This window comes from Lissotriton vulgaris, chromosome 3_1 (assembly GCF_964263255.1).
Source record: "Lissotriton vulgaris chromosome 3_1, aLisVul1.2, whole genome shotgun sequence".
Lineage (NCBI taxonomy): Eukaryota > Metazoa > Chordata > Amphibia > Caudata > Salamandridae > Lissotriton > Lissotriton vulgaris.
In genome coordinates, this window is record NC_141689.1 from 232,819,151 (window position 1) to 232,842,456 (window position 23,306).

General features: G+C 46.9%; 1 protein-coding gene across 1 annotated transcript in view; it reads left to right on the plus strand.

The window, feature by feature from the left end:
- The window catches only part of SIGLEC15 (sialic acid binding Ig like lectin 15), a 183,181-nt gene that overhangs the window by 58,783 nt on the left and 101,092 nt on the right, over positions 1–23,306 (plus strand). The window contains exon 3 of the mRNA XM_086962901.1: positions 1,446–1,811. Coding sequence (XP_086819027.1) covers positions 1,446–1,811 — 366 coding nt within the window. The remainder of the gene's footprint in view (positions 1–1,445; positions 1,812–23,306) is intronic.

A 23,306-nucleotide genomic window follows, 5' to 3' on the forward strand; every position in this document is an offset into this window, starting at 1 on the left:
CGGCCCTTTTTCAGGCCACAGCACACGGCACAGTAGAAAAAGGCAGTTTCAGACCACCTACATGCGGTCTTATCAAAATATGGTGGGTGGGATCGATGACTCCTTGTTGGGTGGTCTCATTCCCGCAGCTATGGCAGTCTGTCGCCCAACTGATCACCACTGAATTTAGGCCCTAAGTAACACACCATGCTCTTAATTGATCGCCACAAAAAAATTGTCAATGCACTGCATTGCAAAATCTGAAAAAGTACTTCCACTCCAATGTAATTGTGGTTGCTGGTGGGTTGTTGAGCACCATGTATTGTTTGCTGAAAAATCAAATGAAAATATTAAAAACAAAATAAAACATGGGATCCTTTTTCTTTAGCACATTTTAGTCAGTTTGGAAGGGAGCATCCTGATCCACTGCTCTGCCTATACTATGTGTGGTGTTTCCATGAGTTCATCAGATCGTCAGTTGTTTTACATTTTTTAAATATAGACACTAGGAAATGTAGTGGCAGGATGTGATACCTCCATCTATCAGTGTGCAGATGATTCTTGCCCTCATGCCCGCCATCGTGCCCCCCCCCCTCCACATCTAACAAACTACACCTATCCCATTGGCACCTTCTGAGCATTCCCTCCTCTGTTACAGCAGCATATCTGTCAGGCTGAAAGAGCCACTGTTGAGCAAGTATGGCCACATGCACTATGTTGTCCTTAGGTGTCCAATTCTCAGTGAAAAACACATGTATGTGCCCTGGAGAAGGCAGGGGAAGGAAGTGGGGTGTGACCTCACACATTAGGTCTGGTAATCTGTCCAGGACTGAAGATGAAGTATTGGTTTCACCTATTGCTGTTAGTTATCAGGTATCACCACAAAGCCTTTTATCTCTGAGTCTCTCTACTCTCTAATGGTTACCACTACAGCAGCTTGCTTATTGACTAGGACCATTGGAGGTCTTACAGGTTATCCCTGTTTGACCCCCCTCATTGAACCTCAGAAGTCAACACTCTAGAAATTGTTCTGACAAACTATATACAGAGCCTCATAATACTTTATTTAAATTGCTTCCAGGAAAGCAAAACACATTGTATTTATCCCAGGCATAACAAAAATGTAATATTAGAAGAATTAAACAACATTAAACATAGCCCTGGAAGTACCTGCAGAGCAAACTATGACCCTGCACATAAAATAATACATAGATGGGGCTTATCAGAAAATGTATTAAAGAATTAAGCAATCTCCGGAAACTTAGAAAATACATTGGAGAATATTAGAGTAAAGTTTCAACTGTGAATATACAAAAATCTACTCCATCTTTTTCACAATCTACATGTCACTCTTGCTTGTTATGTTGCTATTTGTCTGTTAATCATCTGGAGATGTTCACAAGTGTATTTATGATGCATATACACGCAGGCATTACACTAGATGTACCTTTTTTTTAATTGTCTAGCTCCGCCCAGGATTCTCAATATCACGGTCGGGTTTGATGTCAATCATGGCTACAGTGCACGCTGCACAGCGGAAGGTGAGCCAGTCCCATCTTTGCTTTGGATTAACCCTGAACACAAGAACCACACTCCACTTTCAAAGACAAACTATGTCCATCAAATAACAGAATTGCACTACCTAAACCAGGATGGAAAATACACATGCATGGCCTCAAACAACCATGGAAAAGCTGAGGGAGCCGTCTACTTCTTCAAGTTCAAATCAGGAAATGGCAGTTCTCTACATGGCATTCTGCTCTACTCTTCACTTGCCATCAAAACTCTTATACTACTTATCATTTTAGGAGTGGCTGTTTATCTTAAACAAGGTAGGTTCTGGTACCACTTTTTGCATTATGTTTTAATTAATGTTTTTTTTACAACAGTGTTTTTCAAAGCCTATAGCGCACAACACTAGTGGCAACACAAGAAAGTCCTAACCAAAATTTCAAAAAGGGAGGTAGTGAGTTCTGAACACTGTCCAACGTTATATCCAAATAGAAATATGCATTGGCAAATACAAAAGGTCTGGCTGTTTTAATAATTACTGATAGCAGCCACACAATATGTCTTACAGTGATGCCCACATCACACTTTTTTATCACTGTCAAAAACAGGCTCAGGCAGATGGCAACTTTGTGGTGCTGGCAGTGTTGGTGATGGATGGCGATATTAATGATGGTAGTGATGGTGGTAGTAAGGGTGATGGTGGTGATAATGTTTGCAGTAGGAGTGGTGGTCATGGTGGAGCTAGTGATAGGGATGCTGGTGCTGTGGTGGTAGTAATGGTACTATTAACAATGATGTTGATAGTTGTGGTGTTGGTGCTGGTCTCTTTCATTGTTGTATAAGGGTTGTCATGATGGTAATACTGGAAATGGTGTGATAGTGTTATTCATGTTGTAGATGGTACTGGTAACTGTGGTTAAAGTACTGGTGGTGATAATAGTGGCAGTGGTGGCAGCAGTGGTGATAGTGATACTAATGACAGTGACAGTAATGATAGTGATAGAGGAAGCAGTGTGATAATGGTGGTGCTGGTAATATTACAAGGGAAGGTGCATGATGGGGGATGTAGTTGTAATGGTGGTGGTAGTAATGGTTGGGCAATGTTGGCAATAATGGTAGTGGTGGTAATGTTATGGCGGTGGTAATGGTGCTACATAAATAAGGAATTGTAATCAAGAAGCAGGATTGCGAGGAACAAATATCGATATTTTGGTGAAATACTAATTTTCACCATATTGCATCCCTCAACGATACTGGTTGATAGACGATGCCAGTTGCATATTTAAGGTTTACATTGTTTTAGAAGATCCTCTGAGATTAGCTGAATTATATGACCTACATAGCTAGTCATTTGAATCCATAAATAAATGCAACATCAGTTAACTGATCATCCATCTTCTCAGGATTGTAATTCAAAATATTTTGAGTTTTGTTGGTATTCAATTTATTTATACCTTGATACACAAAGAATAATACCACTACTTCAATGTAGGTTGTAGTTTGAATAGTGTCTGAGGAATACACAGTACATCAGCTAGACTCAGCCATTGGCAGCTTTAGATGGGGAAATTAAATAGCGAGAAGATCCAGTGGATTAATTAAACAGCCCCAAGAGAGGTTGGGACTTCCCTGACTTTCAATTGTACTGCTGGGCAGAGATGGGACAATGTATTTGCTGCCTCCTAATGGAAAAATGTAATAAAGAGTGTTGCATGTATCAAAAGTGTTGCAAAGTCAATCTGTGTGCCCTTTGCACCCCTATTTTCTGCTAACTGGTACTGGTGGTAACTGCCTCTGACTGTCCCTGTGCTCTGTCTAAATAGGCCCAGGGCCAGTACTATGTTGACAACACAGTAAAAACACACACATATAAGAGAGTACACTATATATTAAGGTACAGTTACAATTGGAAGGACCTACTCTATGGGACACATGGATCAACCAAAATACTGATCACAAAGGGGCCGATTTGCAGAATCGGCCCCTTTGCGACCGGTATTTTGGCATTTGAGATGCATCAACCCAAATGCAAATTTGCTAAATAGGTAATCACAAAATTTGCAGGAATCATGGATTAATTGCGTCCCTGCTTTGACAATTCGCAAATTACCACGTCAAGTTGGTGATAATTTGTAAATCCTTAGAAAAATGGTCTCTTTTTGCGTTTTTCAAAGTGCCAAGTGGCGCACAAACATGCCCTTATGGCATGTATGTGCGCCACATGTGCACACTTACCTGTACTGGGGAGCATCAGGGTAGCCTTTTGGTCCCCTATCACCCTCGCAAATTCATTCTTAGGGGCCTTTATGCCTATAGAAGTGAATGGGAAGCCATTCCTTAATTGCAAATCTCAATTTGCTATTCGCAATAGAGGAAAGTTAGGGATTCGTAAAAATATTTGCAAAACCCATTATGCATAGGCATTTGCGATTACCAAATAGTGAACCCTTAAAATACGCTATTTGGTTATTGCAAATGATTACCTTGATGCATGTGCCCCATAAGTTCCTATTAGATAGTAGGGCATGGGGATTAAAACTACCTATAAGTCCCTAATATATAACAGGGCATGGCAGTTTAGAGGCCAGCAGCCTTTTCTGCCCTTGTACATGTGCATTGCTGAGAGCCTGAGGTCATTTTAAAAGCAGCCCTGTGTTGCAGCACTGCTTTTAAATGTAAATTACTCCCAAATTCGTCTTTGGTGGAAAGGGCACTTAAAAAGTGATAAACGACAATATTGTGGCGTTTTAGATCCCCCAGGGTCTCCGCTAGGTTTTCCATGGTGGGGGGGGGGGGAGGGGGGGTCATGTCATTATAAGGAGAGCCATTATAAAAGAGGTTTTTAATGCCCTGGGAATTGTGAAATTGCACATTTCACTTTCCCCAATTTAGTAAAGTTCATCCCAAAATCGACTTTGGGGCTAGGAACAGTGTAGAGTGAGGATCTACACTATTTTTGCAAAGTCTCCCCTAGGTGTCCCAGGTGTGGAGGTCATCTAACTATTAGCATGGTCCTTATAAAATATGTTTTACATGCCCTGATATTCATTCAATCAGATTGTTTGTAAAGCACAACTACTCACTGTAAGGGTCTGCTGGTCCGTCAAAGGCACTGCGGTTGAGTTGAAGAGCCAGGTCTTGAGGTCCTTTCTGAATTGAGGCAGTGATAGTGATTGCCTGCGTTGGAGAGGCAGGGTGTACAAGGTAATTGCTTTGATGTAGGAGAAGGATTTACCACCGAATGTGGTCTTGCGGATACATGGGACGGTCGCCAGGGTCAGTTGGGCAGAGAGGAGGTCTCCGATGGGTGCGTGGAATGCGAGGCAGTGGTTGAGGTACGCAGGTCCCGCGTCATATAGGTCTTTGTAGGCATGTGTGGAGAGCTTGAAGATGATTATTTTGTTGACTGGGAGCCAGTGGAGGTCTCCCAGGTGGCTGGTGATGTGGCTTCAGCAGAGGATGAGTCCGGCGGTGGCGTTATGAAAGTTCTGCAGTTTCATCAGGAGTTTCTGGGTGATGCCGGAGTAGAGTGCATTGCCATAGTCGATTCTGCTTACTGATGAGAACATGGGTGACCGTTTTTCTAGATTCGATGGGGTTCCACTCGAATATCTTATGAAGCAGGCATACCATGAGGAAGCAGGATGATGAGATAGCATTGATCTGGCGGCTCATGATAAGCGAGGAGTCCAGCACGATGCTGAGGTTCCATGCGTGGTCTGTGTGTGTGGGGGGGGGTCCAAGTGCTGCGTCCACCAGGAATCGTCCCAGGCACAGGGGGTGGAGCCCATGATGAGGGCTTTGGTCTTCTCTGAGTTGAGCTTGAGGCAGCTGTTCTTCACCCAGGTGGGACAGCCTTTATCCTGTCGTGAAGTTGTTTGTGTTGACTGTGGGTTTGTCGGTGAGGGAGAGAATCAGCTGGGTGTCAGCGTAGAAGAGGATGTTGAGTCTGTGGTTCCTGACGATGACTGCGAGCGGGGACAAGTAGATGTTGAAAAGAGTGGGGCTTAGGGAGAAGCCCTGAGGCATTCTGCACCTGATCTCGGTGGGTTCCGGGAGGAATGGAGGAAGTCTGACTCTGTGTTTGGTTGGTGAGGAAGGAGCGGATCCATTCCATGGCTTTGTCGTAGAAGCTGGCATTGTGGAGTCTTGTGTACAGGGTACAGTGAAAGATGGTATTGAAGGCAGCCGAAAGGCCCGGGAGGATAAGGGTTGCTGTTTTTCCTTAGTCGAAGAGGGAGTGAACGTCATCTGTGGCAGCGAGGTGGGCTGTCTCGGTGCAGTGGTGGCTTCGGAAGCCGGATTGGGAGAGGTCCTGGATGTGGTTTGCTTCGATGAACTTGGAAAGTTGGCCATTGATGGCCTTCTCGATGACCATGGCTAGGAAGACGAGAAGAGAGATGTGTCTGAAGTTCTTGAGGTCAGACGGATCAGTAGAGGGTTTCGTAAGCATGGGGTTGATATCTGCGTGTTTCCAGTATTCCAAGAAGGTGGTGGAGCTGGAGTAGTTGATGGTGTGGCAGAGTTTGGGGCAATGGTGGTGTCTGCACTGTGGAAGATGTGATGTGGACAGGGGTCCGAGGGTGCTCCAGAGTGGATGCTCTTCATGATCTTGAGGGTGTCATCTGCGTTGAGGGGAATCCAGCTGAGTAGGGTCTGTTGGGGTATGGCTTTGTAGGGTGTGGTGGTTGTGGGTGGGGCGGGAGGGTCTTGGTCATTGAGGCTGTCGAAGTTGTCGTATATCTTTCGGATCTTGTGGAGTAAGTGGGTCTGAGGTTGTTGCAGAGGTCTTGTGAGGGGGATATCATCTGTCTCTGTGGTGGGTCTGGTGAATTTTTTGACCATAGCGTAGAGTTCTTTACTATTGAGTGCATCGGCATGGATTCTTGCTTGTAGAGCCACTTTCTTCGTTGTTCTGAGGAGGTAGTGGTGTGCGGTGATTGTGGTCTTGAGGGCTGAGTGGTCTTCTGGGGCCTTGGTGATCCCCCATCTCTTCTTGAGCCATCTATAGGTGCATCTGTATTCATGAAAGGTGGGAGAAAACCAGCTGGCTTTCTTGGAGTGTTGCTTGCTTGGGGCTTGCCAGAGAGTCGGCGCAGTCAAGAACCATCGGTGGAGGTTGCGTGCTGAGGTGTTGGCCTCTGTGGATGTTGTTGGAGCAGTTTTTCTGAGGGAGGTGGTGAGCTGTTCTTCGATGAGCTTGTTCCAACTTCTGCAAGGGTAATGCTGGTGTGCAGTGGGTTTGGTGAAGGAGAAGTGGACACAGAGGTCGTCGATCCAACGGAGCTCAGTGGTGTGGCTGAAGGTGATGTTGTCGCTGGCAGAGAAGATGGGGTCGAGCGTGTGTCCTGCTGAGTGGGTTGGGGAGGTGACCAGTTGTTTGAGTCTGAGGTTGGCGAGGTTCTCCAGAAGGGACAAGGTGTTTTTGTCATTGGAGTTGTCCAGGTGAAAGTTGAGGTTGCTGAAGAGGATGTAGTCTGTGGAGGCAAGAGCGTGGGGTGCGATGAAGTCTATGATGAAATCGCTGAAGGGTGGGTGGGGTGCAGGGGGAGGTCTGTAAATGAGGGTGCTGTAGAGAGGGGTGCTTGGTTTGATCTGGAAATGCTCAATAAATAAATACTCTGCGTGTGTACACAGTCGTGTAGTGCGATTGGTCACTGATGATACAAAACCACAAATCTGAAAACCTTCCAAAATATGATACACAATGCTTTACGTACCAAACATATCAACATTTTATTAATTCATTCTATTTTTTGCAATTAGAATAAAGACATAATAAAAGTAATATCAAGAAACATCCAAGCACACCCTACCTCACACACAAGCATTCATTCAGGCAAACAGAGACATACCCACACATACTCATATATCCTACAGACTCAGGGTTCAACGCTAAGCAACAAAATATATTTGTACACAATGACACATTCCCCCACACAGAATGATTGGAAAAATTCACATAAATAGGTGCTATATATGATAAATACAGTGAAAAAAATGACGAACAGATTGAACACTAAATTTAATTAATCAGTTGATGTTGCGCTTCATGTTTAAAAATTATTTTTCAAGGGAAATAACAAAGGGTATATGTCATTGCCAAAAAGGTGTTCCAGCGCCGACGTGGTCATATGTCTGACAAGGGAGGACGTGCCTCGAGCGGATAATCACAATGTATGCACCCGGATACCCGATAGGATATGGATAGGATATGGACTTTCAGTAGGCTCTGAGCCCAGATCAGCTAGAACAGTAGCGTCAGGTTCCAGACAGGGAAGCAGTACGGTTGAGGTTCTAACAGGATGAGAGGCTAACAAACTGAGGATTTCATGAGTACAAAAGGTCTTCTTAGGGGCCAATTGTTCCACCTTCCTAGAGGTCCCAGCTTGTAAAGTACAAAGATGTTCAAGGTAGATTTAGACCCTAACTACACTTGCACGAGAGAACACAGTGGCTGATCATATAGCTGTCCATGGATTCTGGCTGATGAAAAGAACAGGCAGGATCCAGGCAGGTTCCCAAAACAGCGATTGGGTTGGTCTTGGCCTGGAAATGGAGGTGCTCCATGCTCCATGTTGGTCGAAAGGTCGTCCGCCTGGGTGGTGAGGTGAAGAGTGCTTTTGTGTACGATGGCAATGCCTCCCCCTGGTTTCTTGACCCAGTCCTTGTGGATGATCTTGTATCTGTCCAGGATATTGATGGTGATGTCTGGGACAGAGGTAGAGTTGATCCAGGTTTCCATGAAGAAGGCGATGTGTTAGGATTTAGGAACAGTGACATGTGGGATTGCTAAGATTCCGGTATTTCGCCCATAACCCTAACCATTATCTGTTACTTGCAATTTGTTGACGCTCCCTAACGTGCTTAAGGAGACGCGTCGGAACGTAGCCGTTGCTTGGCTCACTGTTCCAGTACCACACCCCCCTCTCCTCTTCCTGGTTCCTGTCGGCGTCCTCCGTGGCGTGCTGCAAATCCCGTTTGTGGAGATTTACCTTCCTGCTGCTGTTCTCCCACTATTTCCCGCAGTATCTCACCTTCCTTGAACGCTGTGAGATAGTTCTTGCCGGTCTTCGGCATTTCTTCGTTATCACTCGAGAGTTTCTGGTTTGTTTCCCTACATTTTCTCACGCATTTGGCGGGCGTCTTGCTCGACTCCTTTCCCTACCATTCCTCACGCATTTTGCGGGCGTTCTGCTTGAAACTATTCTATACCTTCCAGTTCTGTGACACTAGCATCCTTTATTTTTACCCCGTTGTGTTTGCTACCTTTTGAGAGAGAGCGCTCCGCCCTGGGATCCTCTGAGGGCCGGGTGTCTCTCCTCCTGAGAGTGTTACTGCTCCGCTGTTCAGACCCCTATACAGCCGGGTGGTACACCTCACTCCCTCTATTGTTTTCTTTTGAGTGTTTGGTGTGTGAGCCCTTCGTGAGTTCTGACTGTTCTGGCCTGTCCATTGGGATTTCCAAGTCCCTCTTCCCTGAACTCATTGATAAGGAGATCCCAACCTTCATTTGGGGTAGGAATACATGTTGTAACCACACATGTCAATGTTTTAACCAGTTACTGCATTGTCTAGTTAGAGTGTGTATTACATAGTGTAACCTAGTTTTGTTTCCTAGCCTGGACCACCACCTGAGACTCTTCCTACTGCAAGCTGACCCCCTCGTATGAGGAGAGTGGTGGACACTCCTTGGGTTATTCCCTCATACTTTTAGGGGACAGGAGACAGGAGTGTGTTTCATACCGCATCCTTGCTTATGTGTCCTGGAGGTGGAGGGATTCTTCTTCGTTCCCGTGGAAATTGGTCTCTTTGCTAACACGATGTCAGGGTAGACGGAGTCGAGCAGGTCCCAGACTTCCACCCACTGCATGTTTGTGGAGGGAGAGTGTGTTGAACAGTATGCAGCTGAAGTGTCGGGGTCCAGTGTTTATCAGTGGTATGGTGGGTTGGGCTGGTGTGTGGTGGCAGGCTAAGGTGCAGCTGCATTTCCAGCAGGTAAATGGACCCTGGGTGTCTATCGGGGATGTCTGGTGGCAGGCAGTGTGGGGTCTCGTGTTGTGGGCATGGAGGGTGCTGGTGTCGTAGCAGTGGAATGTCTGAGAACCAGGGTCTGTGATGTTGGGCGCGGTCCAGGTGAGGACGGGAACAGATTGGTTTGACTTTGGTGCGCCTTCGGCACAAAGGGGAAGAGCAGTGGCAGGGACATAGAGGAAAAAGGCACAAAAAGAGGGAAGAGAGAAAAAAGTGAAAAGAAGCAGAGAAAAGCAAAGAAAAATGAAAAGGAGCTTAAAAGAGATCAGAAGGCAGAGCAGCGGCAGGTTAGAGACTACCACTGAACCACCGGGGATGAGATCAGTGGATTGCACCTTTACCGCCCAGCCCTCAGTGTGAGGGGGAGGGCTCGAAAGCTGGGAGGTGGGAAAGCAGGAATCGCGAATCAGCGCTGGAAGGGGGCAGGCCACGGGGCTGAGCTATGGCAGTGACACAGAGAAAAGGAGCAAAAAGAGGCAAGAGAGGAAAAACATGAAAAGAAGCAGAGAAAAGCAAAGAAAATAAAAAGGAGGGACAAAGAGATCAGAAGGCAGAGAGACAGAACGCAGAGCAGAGACACTCTACCACTGGACCACCAGAGATGAGGTGCAGGTGGAAGGGCCACGAACCACTGACCAGAAGGTCAGCAGCTGCTATGGGGGCAGCAGCTACCAGGCGGTGCTGTAAAGGAAATGGAGAAGTCCACTGACAAGATAAGGTGGAAATTACACATTGCAGGTTCCCTACTGTAGATGCCTAGCCCCATAGGATAACATGGCAATAGTTTATGAATTCACAACTATCACTAGAAATTGAATTAACATATCAATCAAGGACTAGGAGAATGGAATTGATAAACCTAGGAATATTCTGTTGCTGAATTTATCCTAAAATGTGCAGAAAATAATTTTTGACTTCCTTGTCTGTAAACCAAAATTGAGTCTTACTGCACTCTTCCCTGATTGGTCAGAGCTAACAGGATTGGCCAGGCTGCTGTGATGAAGTGATAAGTGGCTCACCCAGGGAGAGGCTTTCTGGTGGAGAGAGCACTGCTACTCAGGAATGCCATAGCGGGGGGAAGGGGTCGTAAAGCATGAAGCTTCAAAGTGTAAATAGGACTAGCAAGGAATGCTAGGTTCATCTACGCACCAGCCCTTCTGACCCTGCCATGTGGCAGGAATTTACAGATGGTAGGGAGAGGAGAGCTTTGGAAAGGAGCTATACTGGAAGTTGGTTTAACTGGTTGTAGGACTAGGCCCTTTTCCCTGAAATGTTTCGCTTTTCGCTCCCCTAAATCAGGATGCCTCCCCATCGTCATGAAGTGTGTAGGCCCTCTGAGGTTGAGATGCCCTGTGTAATATTAAAATCAATGCTAAGGTGCAGGTGCTCTTTTCCCCTAACATGGCTGCCACTGACCCCTGCTATGCAGCGTGGTCTTTGTAGGCGCACTCTAGTAGCCAGGAGCTGGCTGGAACCCTTAAACATTGTTGCAATACCAGCCTGCCAGCCTGCCCATAGCTAGAGTGAGGGAGCTCCTGGAACCTTCCAGAATAGGGGAGTGGACACCAACTGCCACTGCCAACTGACACTATAAAAGGAAAGGGAGGTAAACTTTCTAGTCAGATGGGGCATCACTGACCTGGGGGACCCTATGCAGGAGACATAGGCGGTGGGGCCTAGTCAGGAACCTATACCACTGGGGGTGACAGGGTTTAGGCGCTGCCCACCAAGCTGTGTGAGGAACACTGAACTAGCCCACTGATCTGGCCCAGCCGGAGGGGAACCCAGGGACCACCTGAAGTGATCTGCTGAGGAAACATGACAAGCCTTCAACTCAAATCCCTCCTCTCTCATCAAGTAACTTCTACCAAGGGCGTAGGAACCAGCTAGCGCCAAGAAGACCTTCTCACTGCCCACACGACAGGCGGGGAATCAACCAGGTATTGGCGCTGTGTCACTCCCTGCGCTCCCTGCCTTCACCTGAGTCCCCCCCTGCTGTGCTGCCACTGTCGCGGGGAAAAAGCATTTTGGGATCCCTATTTTTCTCGACCCCTGCTTGACAGTCCTTTATCCATTTTCACACATGGGAAATCACACGAGATTTGCTGTTACTGAAACTTTATTTATTGTTTTCAATTTGACATACAACCCACCCGTGATCAAGGTGAGTTTTCGCTGAAACGCGTTGCGGCTGTTGTTCCATACCTGATTGAACATGCTGGAATTGAATTAAATAAATAACCCTTGGAACACGCAATTGGATTGAATTGGCGATTTTGGTTTGGACTGTAGTGCATTGGCGCAACTTTTGTTGTGCTGGGTGAAAACTGTATATATATATATATATATACATATATGTATATAAAATGGGTCACACTCAGAAGTGAAGTAGTGAACTTCACCTCTCTGTTTTAATTGCAAGACACAGAGTCAGCAGGCAGTGTAAAAATGCTCCCAACACGTTTCAGTCTCCCTGGACCCTGATCGCAGGTTCGTATATGCAAGCCCCAACACTGGGTTTTGTCTGTTGTTATTAACCCATAATGGGTTAATTAAAAAGTATACAAAAAATTTGCTAATTTGTACATGAAAAGATGTGTGTTCATGTATTTACAGATAAAAGTGCTTGAACATGCAAAAAGTGTATTTCAGGAGGTGTCAATTATTTCCTTTGATCTCTTTCTCCTTTTCATGTAATACATGTCAGTTCAAGTGCCTCAATTGTTCTGTCCATATTCCCTTTTTGAGTTTAGCCTATTTATACAGCCAGAAGATTTGTTACCCTTAGGAAATGTCTCATACATTTACTTCAGAGTGTACACACCCACATGCCTTGATCTTTTGAAATCCTGAATGTGATGTTGAAGCAACCCCAATACATTGTGGTTGTTGTAGTTGGCAGTAGCACACTCCTGTGTTATTTTTAGGTCTCGCTCTCGAGACCTATTGTCTCGAGATGCCTCTCAAGGGAGACAGACCGGGGCACGCGCGACGATTCGGGTCTGTGGACGCACACGTACAGGCACGCGCGCGCACACACACACAGCGTTACTGAGGCCGGCCAGCACGCACACACGCGCATACACACACAGACAGACGCACACACACGCATGCACGCACACACACATGCATACATACACACACACACCACCGCCCCCCCCCCCACGCACACACACACACACCCACACACACCGCCGCTCACAGAAGCCAATAAATACCCTCAGGACCTACGGTCCCCTCCCAGGGGTCCTCTGTACTGCGCCATACATACTCCTGGGACCTTCTCCCCGTCAGGGTGTCGTACTCACCTCTCCCTCCGCCTCCTCCTCCTGCTCCTGCGCCAACAATTGAGAATCCCGGGAAATTGAGGCCTGCTCTCCGTCCATCTCTACGGGGGTGCAGCTGGCTACCTCCATTTAATTCTCTATTTACACTGCGGCCTGCGCGCACGCCTGTTAGAAGCCAGCCCAGTCTGTCAGTGCTGTCCGTACCTGTGACGTCAGCTCATTACATGCCGCGTCGACTGCCTGGCTCTTTGTCAAGGAAAGTGTGCTGCTGCAGGAGTCCGTTTTAATTTTTTTGGTCTCTTTTGCAAGACCATTTTTAGGTTGAGCGTCAGCTGTAGCAAGGCCTGCTTTAAACACTTTACCATAGTGTAATCTGGCAATGTGGCCTGCTTCTTGCAATTGGCATTTTGTTTCCTTGGTCCTTATTTGTTCCTGGTCCGATACATCATTTCCGATTTTACCCAGGGAGCACCGGCCAATTACTGTTCCCCTACTCTCGTAAGTGTTATTGTGTTATTTGGGGACTACTTGTTATTTTGTGTCCTTTCTATGGTGCATGCCTTTCCGATAGCCACGCCTCGCTGTTCTATGTCACTGCTGAATATCCTCGTGCATGGCAGCCCCTTATTCTGCCCGTCCTGCGAAATCAGCCCACCCAGCATCCCTCACTCACTGCTTTTCACATCTCTACTCCACTGTTCTGGGGAGTCCCCGGGGGAAATAATGTGGCATAACGACAACCCATCCCAAATGACACAGTCGGATCACATCTGACCTGTTGGTTCAGCGCTGCATCCCCTCCCCCCGCAAGAAACAAACGGCGTTGTAGCAGGGCCTGCTCCCAGGAGCATTGCTACGATTCGTGCTTCGTGCTGTACAGCGCCTCTCGGTACAGTCGGGTACAGCGCTCCAGAAAACATCTTATATTCATGCTATCGTTGTCACACTAGAACCACCGTCCTCCCTAGCTGCACACCCCTGCTGGCCCAACTTAGTCTTTTGCTTATAATGCTTCATACAAGCAACCATGTTATGGAATATATATTGGGGGTTTCTGGACAGATTCGGGTATGGCTCTGCTGTTCCCTGCTGTGTTTATATATTGTACAGACAAGTCCCTCACCTCCAAAGGGGGTAGATCACCCCCCACCGGACAGGGTTTCTCCAACTCTTAAATCAAAGAGGTACCCAAGCCGACAATCTTAAATAAGCTCTTTCTGATACACATCAGTGCTTTCATTGTCAGCCGCACCCCTCTGCTGCATACTATATATTTTTAAACTTACAGCATACATCACACAGCCCCCCAGCTCCTGCTAGTGAGATCTATGTGATCAGTCAGTGCCTGCATAGATCTTTGTGATCACACAGCCATGGCCATCAGCTCCTGCTAGTGAGATCTATGTGATCAGCCAGCTCCTGCATAGATCTTTGTTATCACTCAGCCATGGCCATCAGCTCCTGCAAGTGAGATCTATGTGATCAATCAGCTCCTGCATAGATCTTTGTTATCACACAGCCATGGCCATCGCCTCCTGCAAGTGAGATCTATGTGATCAGTCAGCTCCTGCATAGATCTTTGTTATCACATAGCCATGGCCATCAGCTGCTGCTAGTGAGATCTCTGTGATCAGTCAGCTCCTGCATAGATCTTTGTTATCGCACAGTCATGGCCATCAGCTCCTGCTAGTGAGATCTATGTGATCAGCCAGCTCCTGCATAGATCTTTGTTATCACACAGCCATGGCCATCAGCTCCTGCAAGTGAGATCTATGTGCCCTGCATGTGATTCTAAAATCAAAAATGTACCACATGTACTGTTTTTTTGTCCTGCCTATTCTTCAATTAGAAACTGTTGGCTGACTCCAATTTGCAAGAACCTCAAACTTCTGAACTTCAATCAGGCTTGCAGGATACTAACCTATGATACCCATCCCCTATTGTGTTTGCCGTATCCCGTTATTTATTTAGTATGTGGGGAGCTCCCACTTTTATCCCATTGCTGCTGCTGGAGTATGAGGTGCATTTTGTTTAAAAAAGTGCTCTTTTTCGTTTTTGTTGTCATAATGGAGCCACTTTGTCCTTCACTTTGATATGTGTCTACATAGACCGATTCACTACTTGAACTGTTTGTTGTAGCTATGTTGAGTTGTTCTTTCTATTGAATCTTCTGGCAAATGCGATAATTCTACCCTCTTTGTAGCCTTCCTTGTTTCTCTGAAATTTGATCTGTTTCTTTTGTTTTACATCTTCTTCATGCTCCTCTATTTTAGGACTGATTTCCTTTTTTTTTTAATTTCTTGAGTTCCTCAGAGAGTTACATTTTTTTGCAGTTCTTTCAAAACTTTTAGTTGTTCCTGTGTAGTTTGTAAAGCTATATCACAGTGTTTGTTTAGGATAACTGTTAAGCCCAGGGATGAATTAAAATTGTGTTCTCATCATTCTTGGAAGAGTTCCACGCTAGTGTCCTGGTGGCTGGGCATTAAAGTTATGCGAAGACCTCATGGTACCCTTTGTACTTCCATATATTTTTTAGGGCAAATACTTCCCACCATTTGTTTATTTCCTTTTGGGATAATTTTTCCCAATTTCTAAGTTTTTCTCCTCCGTGTCCATTTTATGGCCATTTTGTTGGCCCTTTGTACATTTTCCACTTTGAAAGGGCACTCTTTGATTCTTCAAAGACGCAGCAGCCGTCTTATTGCCCTTTGCCGCCATTGATTCCATACTGTTACTCAACCCGTGTTTTTTATAATTTTCGCAGTACAAAATCACTTGTTTGGCTTCAATAGTTTTGTTCAAGTTCTGTACACAATTGTTGCCACAATCATTGACTTTAGCTTGAAAATAGCATTCACAGTCACAACATCATGGCAATTTCCCCTCCTCCTTACCTACTGGGCTTTCAATGCGGTGACTGCTATCCTCCGGTGGCTGCCTGCCGCATCTCCAGCCATTCAGTTCTCAAGGGGGATTTATTCCATTTCTGTTCGTCGATTGTGGCAGCCAGCGCCCAAACGAAATGTGGCACCAACTGACCCTGTTTTCAGGCATTGCGGCACATTTTAATATTTAATTTTCCGGTGGTGTGCTACTCTCATGGTAGGACCACGCCGCTGCTGTTATGTTAGTGGACCACTCTACCTAAAGCACAGATTTGAAGGGTGTGCAAGGGACAAACCCTTCTCACACGCAGGCAATGGTTGGTGCTGGCGGGCGGAGGGGAAAAGGAAATAAAGGAACCCGGGGAACATGCCTCGTGGACTTGAGCATACCACAAATCAAGTCTATGTCTCTTTACTGAGCACGCCAGCACTCGCTAGGCCTTGTATCTACCAAAACGGAACAACTGGTGATGGGGACGGTCAAGCCCTGATGCTAAGCCGCATACTCCTACCTGGTCTACCATCCTGTGGCTGCCTTTGCTGCTGTGCTGCGGTTCTCGGGGACGGCCTCCACCATTGGTCCCACCTTGCTTGCCTTGTCCGTCTCCAGTGGACCGATTACATGCTGGTGACGGTTGCGGAGCGTTTTTTTTGCTGAGACCACCACGTTTGCATTTTCTTTGAAGGTGATGTCGCTGCTGATGCTGCCTCCTGTCTACATTCATCACAGACGGCGTTCCATGCCAGCAGCAACAGTTTTGGCTCTCGGTACGATAAGGGCATGGCTGTGATCCCCACGAGGACTGCGAGCCCCTCTCGCTCACCATTTGGAAACCTGAACAGAAGCGCTCTTCAGTCTGCAATCATATCGGCTGCCCATGAGGTGAGAACCTCCCGCTGGTTCCGCTTGACGCTCTGTCTGCAGCAGAAAGGACAGTAAATGTGCACACCTCCCTCTGCTCCATGTGGGAGGTCACTGATTTGACTCTACTTTTGCATTGTTCCTCATTTAAAGCGCTGTTGGCTGCCCTATACCTACATCCTGCTCTTGCAGTTCTGTTTCAATAGCACCTGTGTTTTACCTCCCCTATAGGATCTGGCTTAACCTTGAGATATTAATATGATCAGGGATTAGCACTCCTGGTCACCAGATCAATCTGTCAGCAGTCACACAAGGTCATAAATCGAGAAAGACACCCAACTCCCTGTAGGGTGAATGCTGTGGCTAACAATCATTATGACTACTGTGCCTCCTATTGAACCATTCATAATTGATGGGCCACCGTCACTCAAGCAACTAAGTGGAAGGACTGGCTGGAGCGCCAGGAAACATACTTTGCAGTGGTGGCTTTGCAAAATGATAGGCGCGCCCTATGCTCTTACGCTTGGTGGGTGCCGTCGCAGACAAACTTGGAAAATCCGTCATAGAGGCAGGACCTCCATACATCTATAACACATTGAAAGAAGCATTAACTGCTCATTTCGAGCCTCTGTCAAACCCAGATAACAAACGCTTGCTAGTGCGTCAAGCAAGGCAACTGCCCTAAGAATCAGTGGATGCTTTCTACGCTCACCTAAAAGATCTGGCTAGCACTTGTACGTTGCTGGATGAAAACGATGAAATACTGGCACAATTTATGCAGGGGTGTGTCTCTGTAAAGGTGAGAGAAAACAGGTGAGTCATCAGGTCCCAGGAATGTCCATGGCAGACATGCTAACAATGGGTAGGTCGAAGGAACTGTCCAAAGGGCGAGCTGCTCACATGGAAGCGGCATTAATAAAGACAGATAAAGACAGAACCTGTCAACGCCATCCTACCCGGAAATTCTGACAAAAAGAAAATACGTATCAAGCCACAACCCACACCCAAGACATGCTATGGCTGTGGTGGACCTTTCCTGTACCAGGGACCATGCTCAGCCCAAGGGAACAGGTGCTCAGTATGCAATAAACCCAATCACTTTGCAAAGGTGTGCCATTCCTCCACACAGAAAGGACAGCGGACCAAGTCAGTCAGTGCCCTATGCGCCTCCAAAACCCCTGAGGAAGAGGAAGACTTGGATAATGATGATGTAGAAGGAGCAGTCAATGTCATGCAGCCGGATGGATATCCCCGAAGGCCGATCCTGAGATGTAAAGTGCTTGTTGCGGGACACCAGGTACAGGCATTGATCAACACCAGGGTGTTAATAAACATCATGGCCTAATCAGTGATGCAGACACTTCCAATGCAAACAACTCTACGCCCCACCTCTACACAAGTGTTTGTGTACAGGACCACTATTCCACTTCCACCGGCCAGAGTGTTCACTCCAGAAATCACTCATGACACGTTCAACTCGGACCAAAATGTATGTCACCAGAGGTGCTGCTGAACTGCTGAGCGCCTGCAGCTGGTTGCTTTCCCTTCAGCGTACATCAGGAGAGTTTGTAAGGCCTGTTGGCAGAATTTGGACCTCTATTTGAAGGAATAGGATGCCTCAAAGATCACCTGATTCATCTTCAGGTTGACCGCTCCATCCAACCTGTTGTCCTGAAACACCGAAGGGTGGCTTTTCATCTAAGGCCAAAGGAGGAGGAAGAGCTGATTAATTTGGAACAGGCCGACATTATCGAGTGAGTCGATCATCCGACTCTATGGGGTTCCCCATTATGGTGGCGCAAAAGCCCAAACATCCGGGAGAAGTGAGAATATATGTGGACATGAGCCTACCTAACAAGGCAGTCAAGAGAGAACGTCATTTAATGCCCACTGTAGATGACATTGTGGCAGAGGTGAGCGGCTCCCAGTGGTTCTCTAAGGTGGACGTACGAGCTGGATATCACCAGCTACTGCTTGACCTGGAATTTGAGGGCAATCACAACCTTTTCCACTCATGTTGTTCTCAGAATATAAAAGCGGCTGAGCTTCAGAGTGTTGAGTACAGCTGAAGTCTTCCAAGACACCATAGGGGGTGTTTTTAGCTGGCCTAAAAGGGGTCCTCAATATCAGTGATGACATTTTGGTACATTCACCTATGCTGAAAGAACATCTTGATCGCCTGAGAGACAAGTTTCAGCACCTGAGAGACAATGGCCTGACGCTCCTTCGAGAAAAACGTGCCCTCCTTCAGAAGGAAATAGCCTTCTTTGGATACCGATTTTCGCAGCATGTAATATTACCTGATCCAGCCATAGTACAGTGTGATGGTGGGTGTGCTGCGGGCCGGAAAAGCAGGAGAGGAGGCCGTATATAGTGGGCTATACTGGATGTTTATTGTACAAGTTGGCAGAAAGAAACGTCACAACAAAAGGAAAACAAGGAAGGGTCCAGGGTCGCAGTCCGCTCCGGGTCTTGGGTTGTAGTCCTGGTCCTCGGATACTCCAACGACGGCTCCGATGTAGGGGAGGTCCACGGAGGGCAGTAAGAGAGAAAAAACAAAGGACCGTTAGTCTTATCCTGGTTATCAGGCACTATATACCGAACACCGTCACCCGAGCAGTGAGGGGGGGGGGGGAGAGAAAAGAGATCGTGAGGAAAGGGAGGTATAGGGAGGTAGGAACACAGGTCGGATGATAGAAAGGGTGTCGAGACAGGACGTGCGGGGTTGGGGAAACGGTCGGCGTTATGCTGTGAGGGTGGTATACACTTATGTTACAGTGCAGGGTACGTGATGCTACAGAGGGGGAGAGGAGAATTTACAGGGGCTTTACAAGGACTCCTAGCGAGCTGGGGAAAGGAAGGCTTAAGACACTCACCCGGTCCGCCGTAACTCTCCAAGTGAGTTACGGCCGCTCTTCAGCCACCTCCTGAGGACTCCACCACTCTTCGGTCCACACCTCTTCGTCACACGTCTGCTCTCCTTCTCCACCTCCAGTCCGAGTGTCCTGCGACAACCGACCTGAAAACCAACCCACCCAACCCTCTGCAGGACCCCCACCCACCTTGAACATCCTCAACGACTGGAACCCAATCTCCACTGAGGACACCATCCACCTGATGAACTCCATCCACTCAGGATCCCCCACAGACCCATGCCCTCACCACATTTTTAACAAAGCAGACTCCATTCTCGAGTCTCGGTTTTATCCTGTGCTGGCGCTGCCGCTGGGGCGGGACTTCCGGGATCGGAGGGATATGCTTCCTCCGGACTCGTTGCTCTGGTTGGTCCCTGCGGTAGAAAGAAGGGCGGGGATCCGTGGGTTATGGCTGGTTTTCCGAGTCCTGTCTTCGCCATGGGGTTTGGTTTGCGAGGTCGCAGTCCCGGTGGATTCGAAGGAGGTATGTGCAGGGGAGGGCGACCTCCATTGTGGGGCCGCGGGGACGCCACCTCACATACAGGCTATACAATCATCCCTGGCTCCCACCATTGTCACAGCCGTGAGGACCTAACTAGGTATGGTCACATACTGTGGACATTTCATTCTGAATCTGATGGGCCTTACCGCCCTCTGAAGAGAGCTAACGAAGACCAACAGCGGCTGGAAGTGGGGGCCTGATCAAGAGGAATCTTTCCAAGCTACTAAACAAAATTATCTGCTGATACCACTCTAGTCTACTTCAATCCTGCTCGAGATTCTGTACTACCGGTAGATGCTAGCCCCATCGGTTTTGGAGCTGTGCTGTTGCAAAGGCAGAGCATTGGAGACTGGGCTCCGGTGGCCTTTGCGAGCCGTGAACTAACAGATGCGGAGCAAGGGTACTTCCACATCGAAGGGGAAGCCATCAAGGTCCATTGGGGCTGACATCATTTTCTTCTCTATGGTCAACCTCTCGTGGTCCACAATCCTTTGATTCCATTATTCTTGGGGCTCTCCGCCAAACCTCTGCTGAGAATCGAGAAATGGATTCTGAAATTACAAGAATACCAGTTCACGGTGGTCTACCGCCCAGGGCCCCAAACCCTGCTGATTTCCTCTGAAGGCACATGCAACCAGCTATGGAGGAAGTGGAATCAGAGGCAGATGAAATGGAGAAGAGTGTTAAGCTGGTAGTGAAGGGATCCACACCGCTGATCATTTACTTGACGAGATCGTGAAGGCCGCTGCCGAAGACAAGTGTCTTCAGTTAGCAATCTCCACGCTAACCTTAGGAAGATGGCAAGTCTTGACCAACAAAACACCTTGCAGGACATTGCATGTGAGTCTAGAGCTGGCCGTGTCTCCCGAAGGCTGCCTCGTGAGAGGGTTTCGTCTGGTAATCACTAGGACACTGCAACAACAAGTGTTCAAACTTGCTCATTTGGCCCATCAAGGAATTGTCAAGACGAAGTATCGACTACGATATAAGGTCTAGTTTCTGAATCTTGACATGCTCGTGGAACAGACAGTTCGCCAGTGCCCTCTGTGCCAAGTGGCTGGTCCGGCAGAGCCGCCGGCCACAATCATAATGAAGGCTATTCCACCTTTTCCATGGCAGAGAGCAAGTTCCGATTTTGGAAATCTCTCCGACGCATTCTGGTCGTCATAAATGATTTTTCAAAGTATCTGGAGTTCGAAGTCATGGACTCAACTACAGCACATGCAACCATTTGCCAGCTGGAAAAAATAATGGCCATCCACGGGCCCCTGAAAAAGCTGTGGACTGACAATGGCAAAGAATGGTCACATGTCCTGAATCCGTGGAGTCAAGCAGAGGTCCATCACAGTCGGAGATTTGGTGACAGTGAAGAACCGGAATTCCTGAAGCAAATTCATGCTCCCTTTTGAGGTTGACCCCTGGTGAGTATAGTCAGTAAAAGGAACAATGATCACTGCCCAGTAGCCGGTAGACTGTTACAAGGAATGTGACTTGCTTCAAACAGTACCAAGCTCCTGTGAACCAGCCTGTGAAGGTGCCTTCTGGGGCAGTGAGCAGTGAAGGTGGAGATAATGGTAACTGTATCCCTGTAGGAACCCTCCTCCCAACCAGGCAATGGTTGATGCAAGCGGGGAAGGGGAAAAGGAAATAAAGGGACCCGGGGAAGGCGCCTTGTGGTCTTTTGAGCATACCACAAATCAAGTGTTGTTGTCTTTATTGACCATGCTAGCACTCACTAGGCCTCGTATCTCCCACAACGGAACAGCTACAATATATTCCGACTTTGTTACCTTTGCAATGGAAAAAACGAGTTGCAGTCTCGAGTGGAGCTTACCTTGCTGTTTCAATTGCCTATCACAGAGTCAGCAGGCAGTGCAATAACCCTCTCAACGCGTTTCAGCCCCCCTGGACCTTACTCACAAGTTCTTTTGTGTCTGCATGTTATACAACACTGTTTCTACCTTTTTTTGTATTTTGTCTGTTTCTATCACCCCAGACTGGGTAAATGAGAAAATATACAAAAAAAAGTGCTGTGTATATAAAAAGATGCGTGTTCACATGTTCACAGATGAAAGTGCTTGAACGTGCAAATAAAAGTTATTTCGGGAGACGTGCATCAGTTCCATTGAAGGGGAGGAAGTTTTAGGCAGGACAAAAGAAACTAAAATAAAGCCACTTTTGCATTATCGTTTGAATGTTTAATGTCTATAATGTTTCAGGACTAGCTTTGCTAGTCACAAAACAAGCTATAAAGTGAAACATCATCAACCCTCTATTCCTCTGACCCAATGTGCTCGCTGCTCCAGATCATTATAAATTATATTTAATTCACACTTAACAGAAATATTAGGTAAACATAGACTCTATTAAAGGAACTTTTGAAATGTCAACGAATCACACCTAATTGATTAATTAGAATCTATTGTGGAGATCCTGCTACAAGATACTTTTTATTTAATATGCTAAAAGTGCACTGCTGGGGTTTCCACCCAGACAATAAGTATTTTAATACCCCAGCCGGTGCAACTATTAGGAAAATCACCTAGGGCATTTTTTTCCCTTCATAAGTACCTACTTAAAACCGTCAAATCTAAGATGAAGGACCTTTGAAATGTATTCTAGAACTGCCTTAATAAGCCATGACTGGCCATTAAAGAGAGCATAGACAGAAAGGTCATGTTAAAAATGAATATAGATGATGTAATATTAAGTTCTATGTAAGTATCAGGGCTGGCATTAGGGTAGTATGACTGGTGCAGCCACACTTGGTGTTGACTTTGGTGGGGGGCCCTGTGTTTGAAAATCATTGGTAAAGCCAATAGGTGTCGCTTATGCAGGAACTATTGCCTTTGCCAATGTGTTTTAGCTATGTTGGACACCAGCGTGGCTGCTGTTCAGTATGGTTAAAATTTAGTGGCGTACAGGAGTGACATGGAGTGTCATAGAGTGGAATGGCGAAGACTGAAGTAGAGTGTTTTAGTGTGGAGGAGCAGAGAGTGTTGTGTATTAGAGTCGCATAGAGTGGAGTTGGGTACAGTGGGGTGGCATAGAGTAGAGAAGACTAATGGAGAGTTCATTGGCGTAGAGTGTTGCAGAGAATAGTTGTGTAGGGTGCAGTGGTGTAGAGTGCAGTTCTGTAGAGTCCAGCAGCATAGAGTTCTGTGGCGTAGAGTGGAGTGCTGCTGAGTGCAGTGTTGTAGAGTAGAGTGATGCATAGTAGTGTGGCATAGAATGCAGTGGTATACAGAACATTGGCACAGAATGTGGTAGTGCAGAGTAGAGTGGCTTAGAGATCTGTGGCGAAGAGTGACGTATTACAGATTAGAGAGT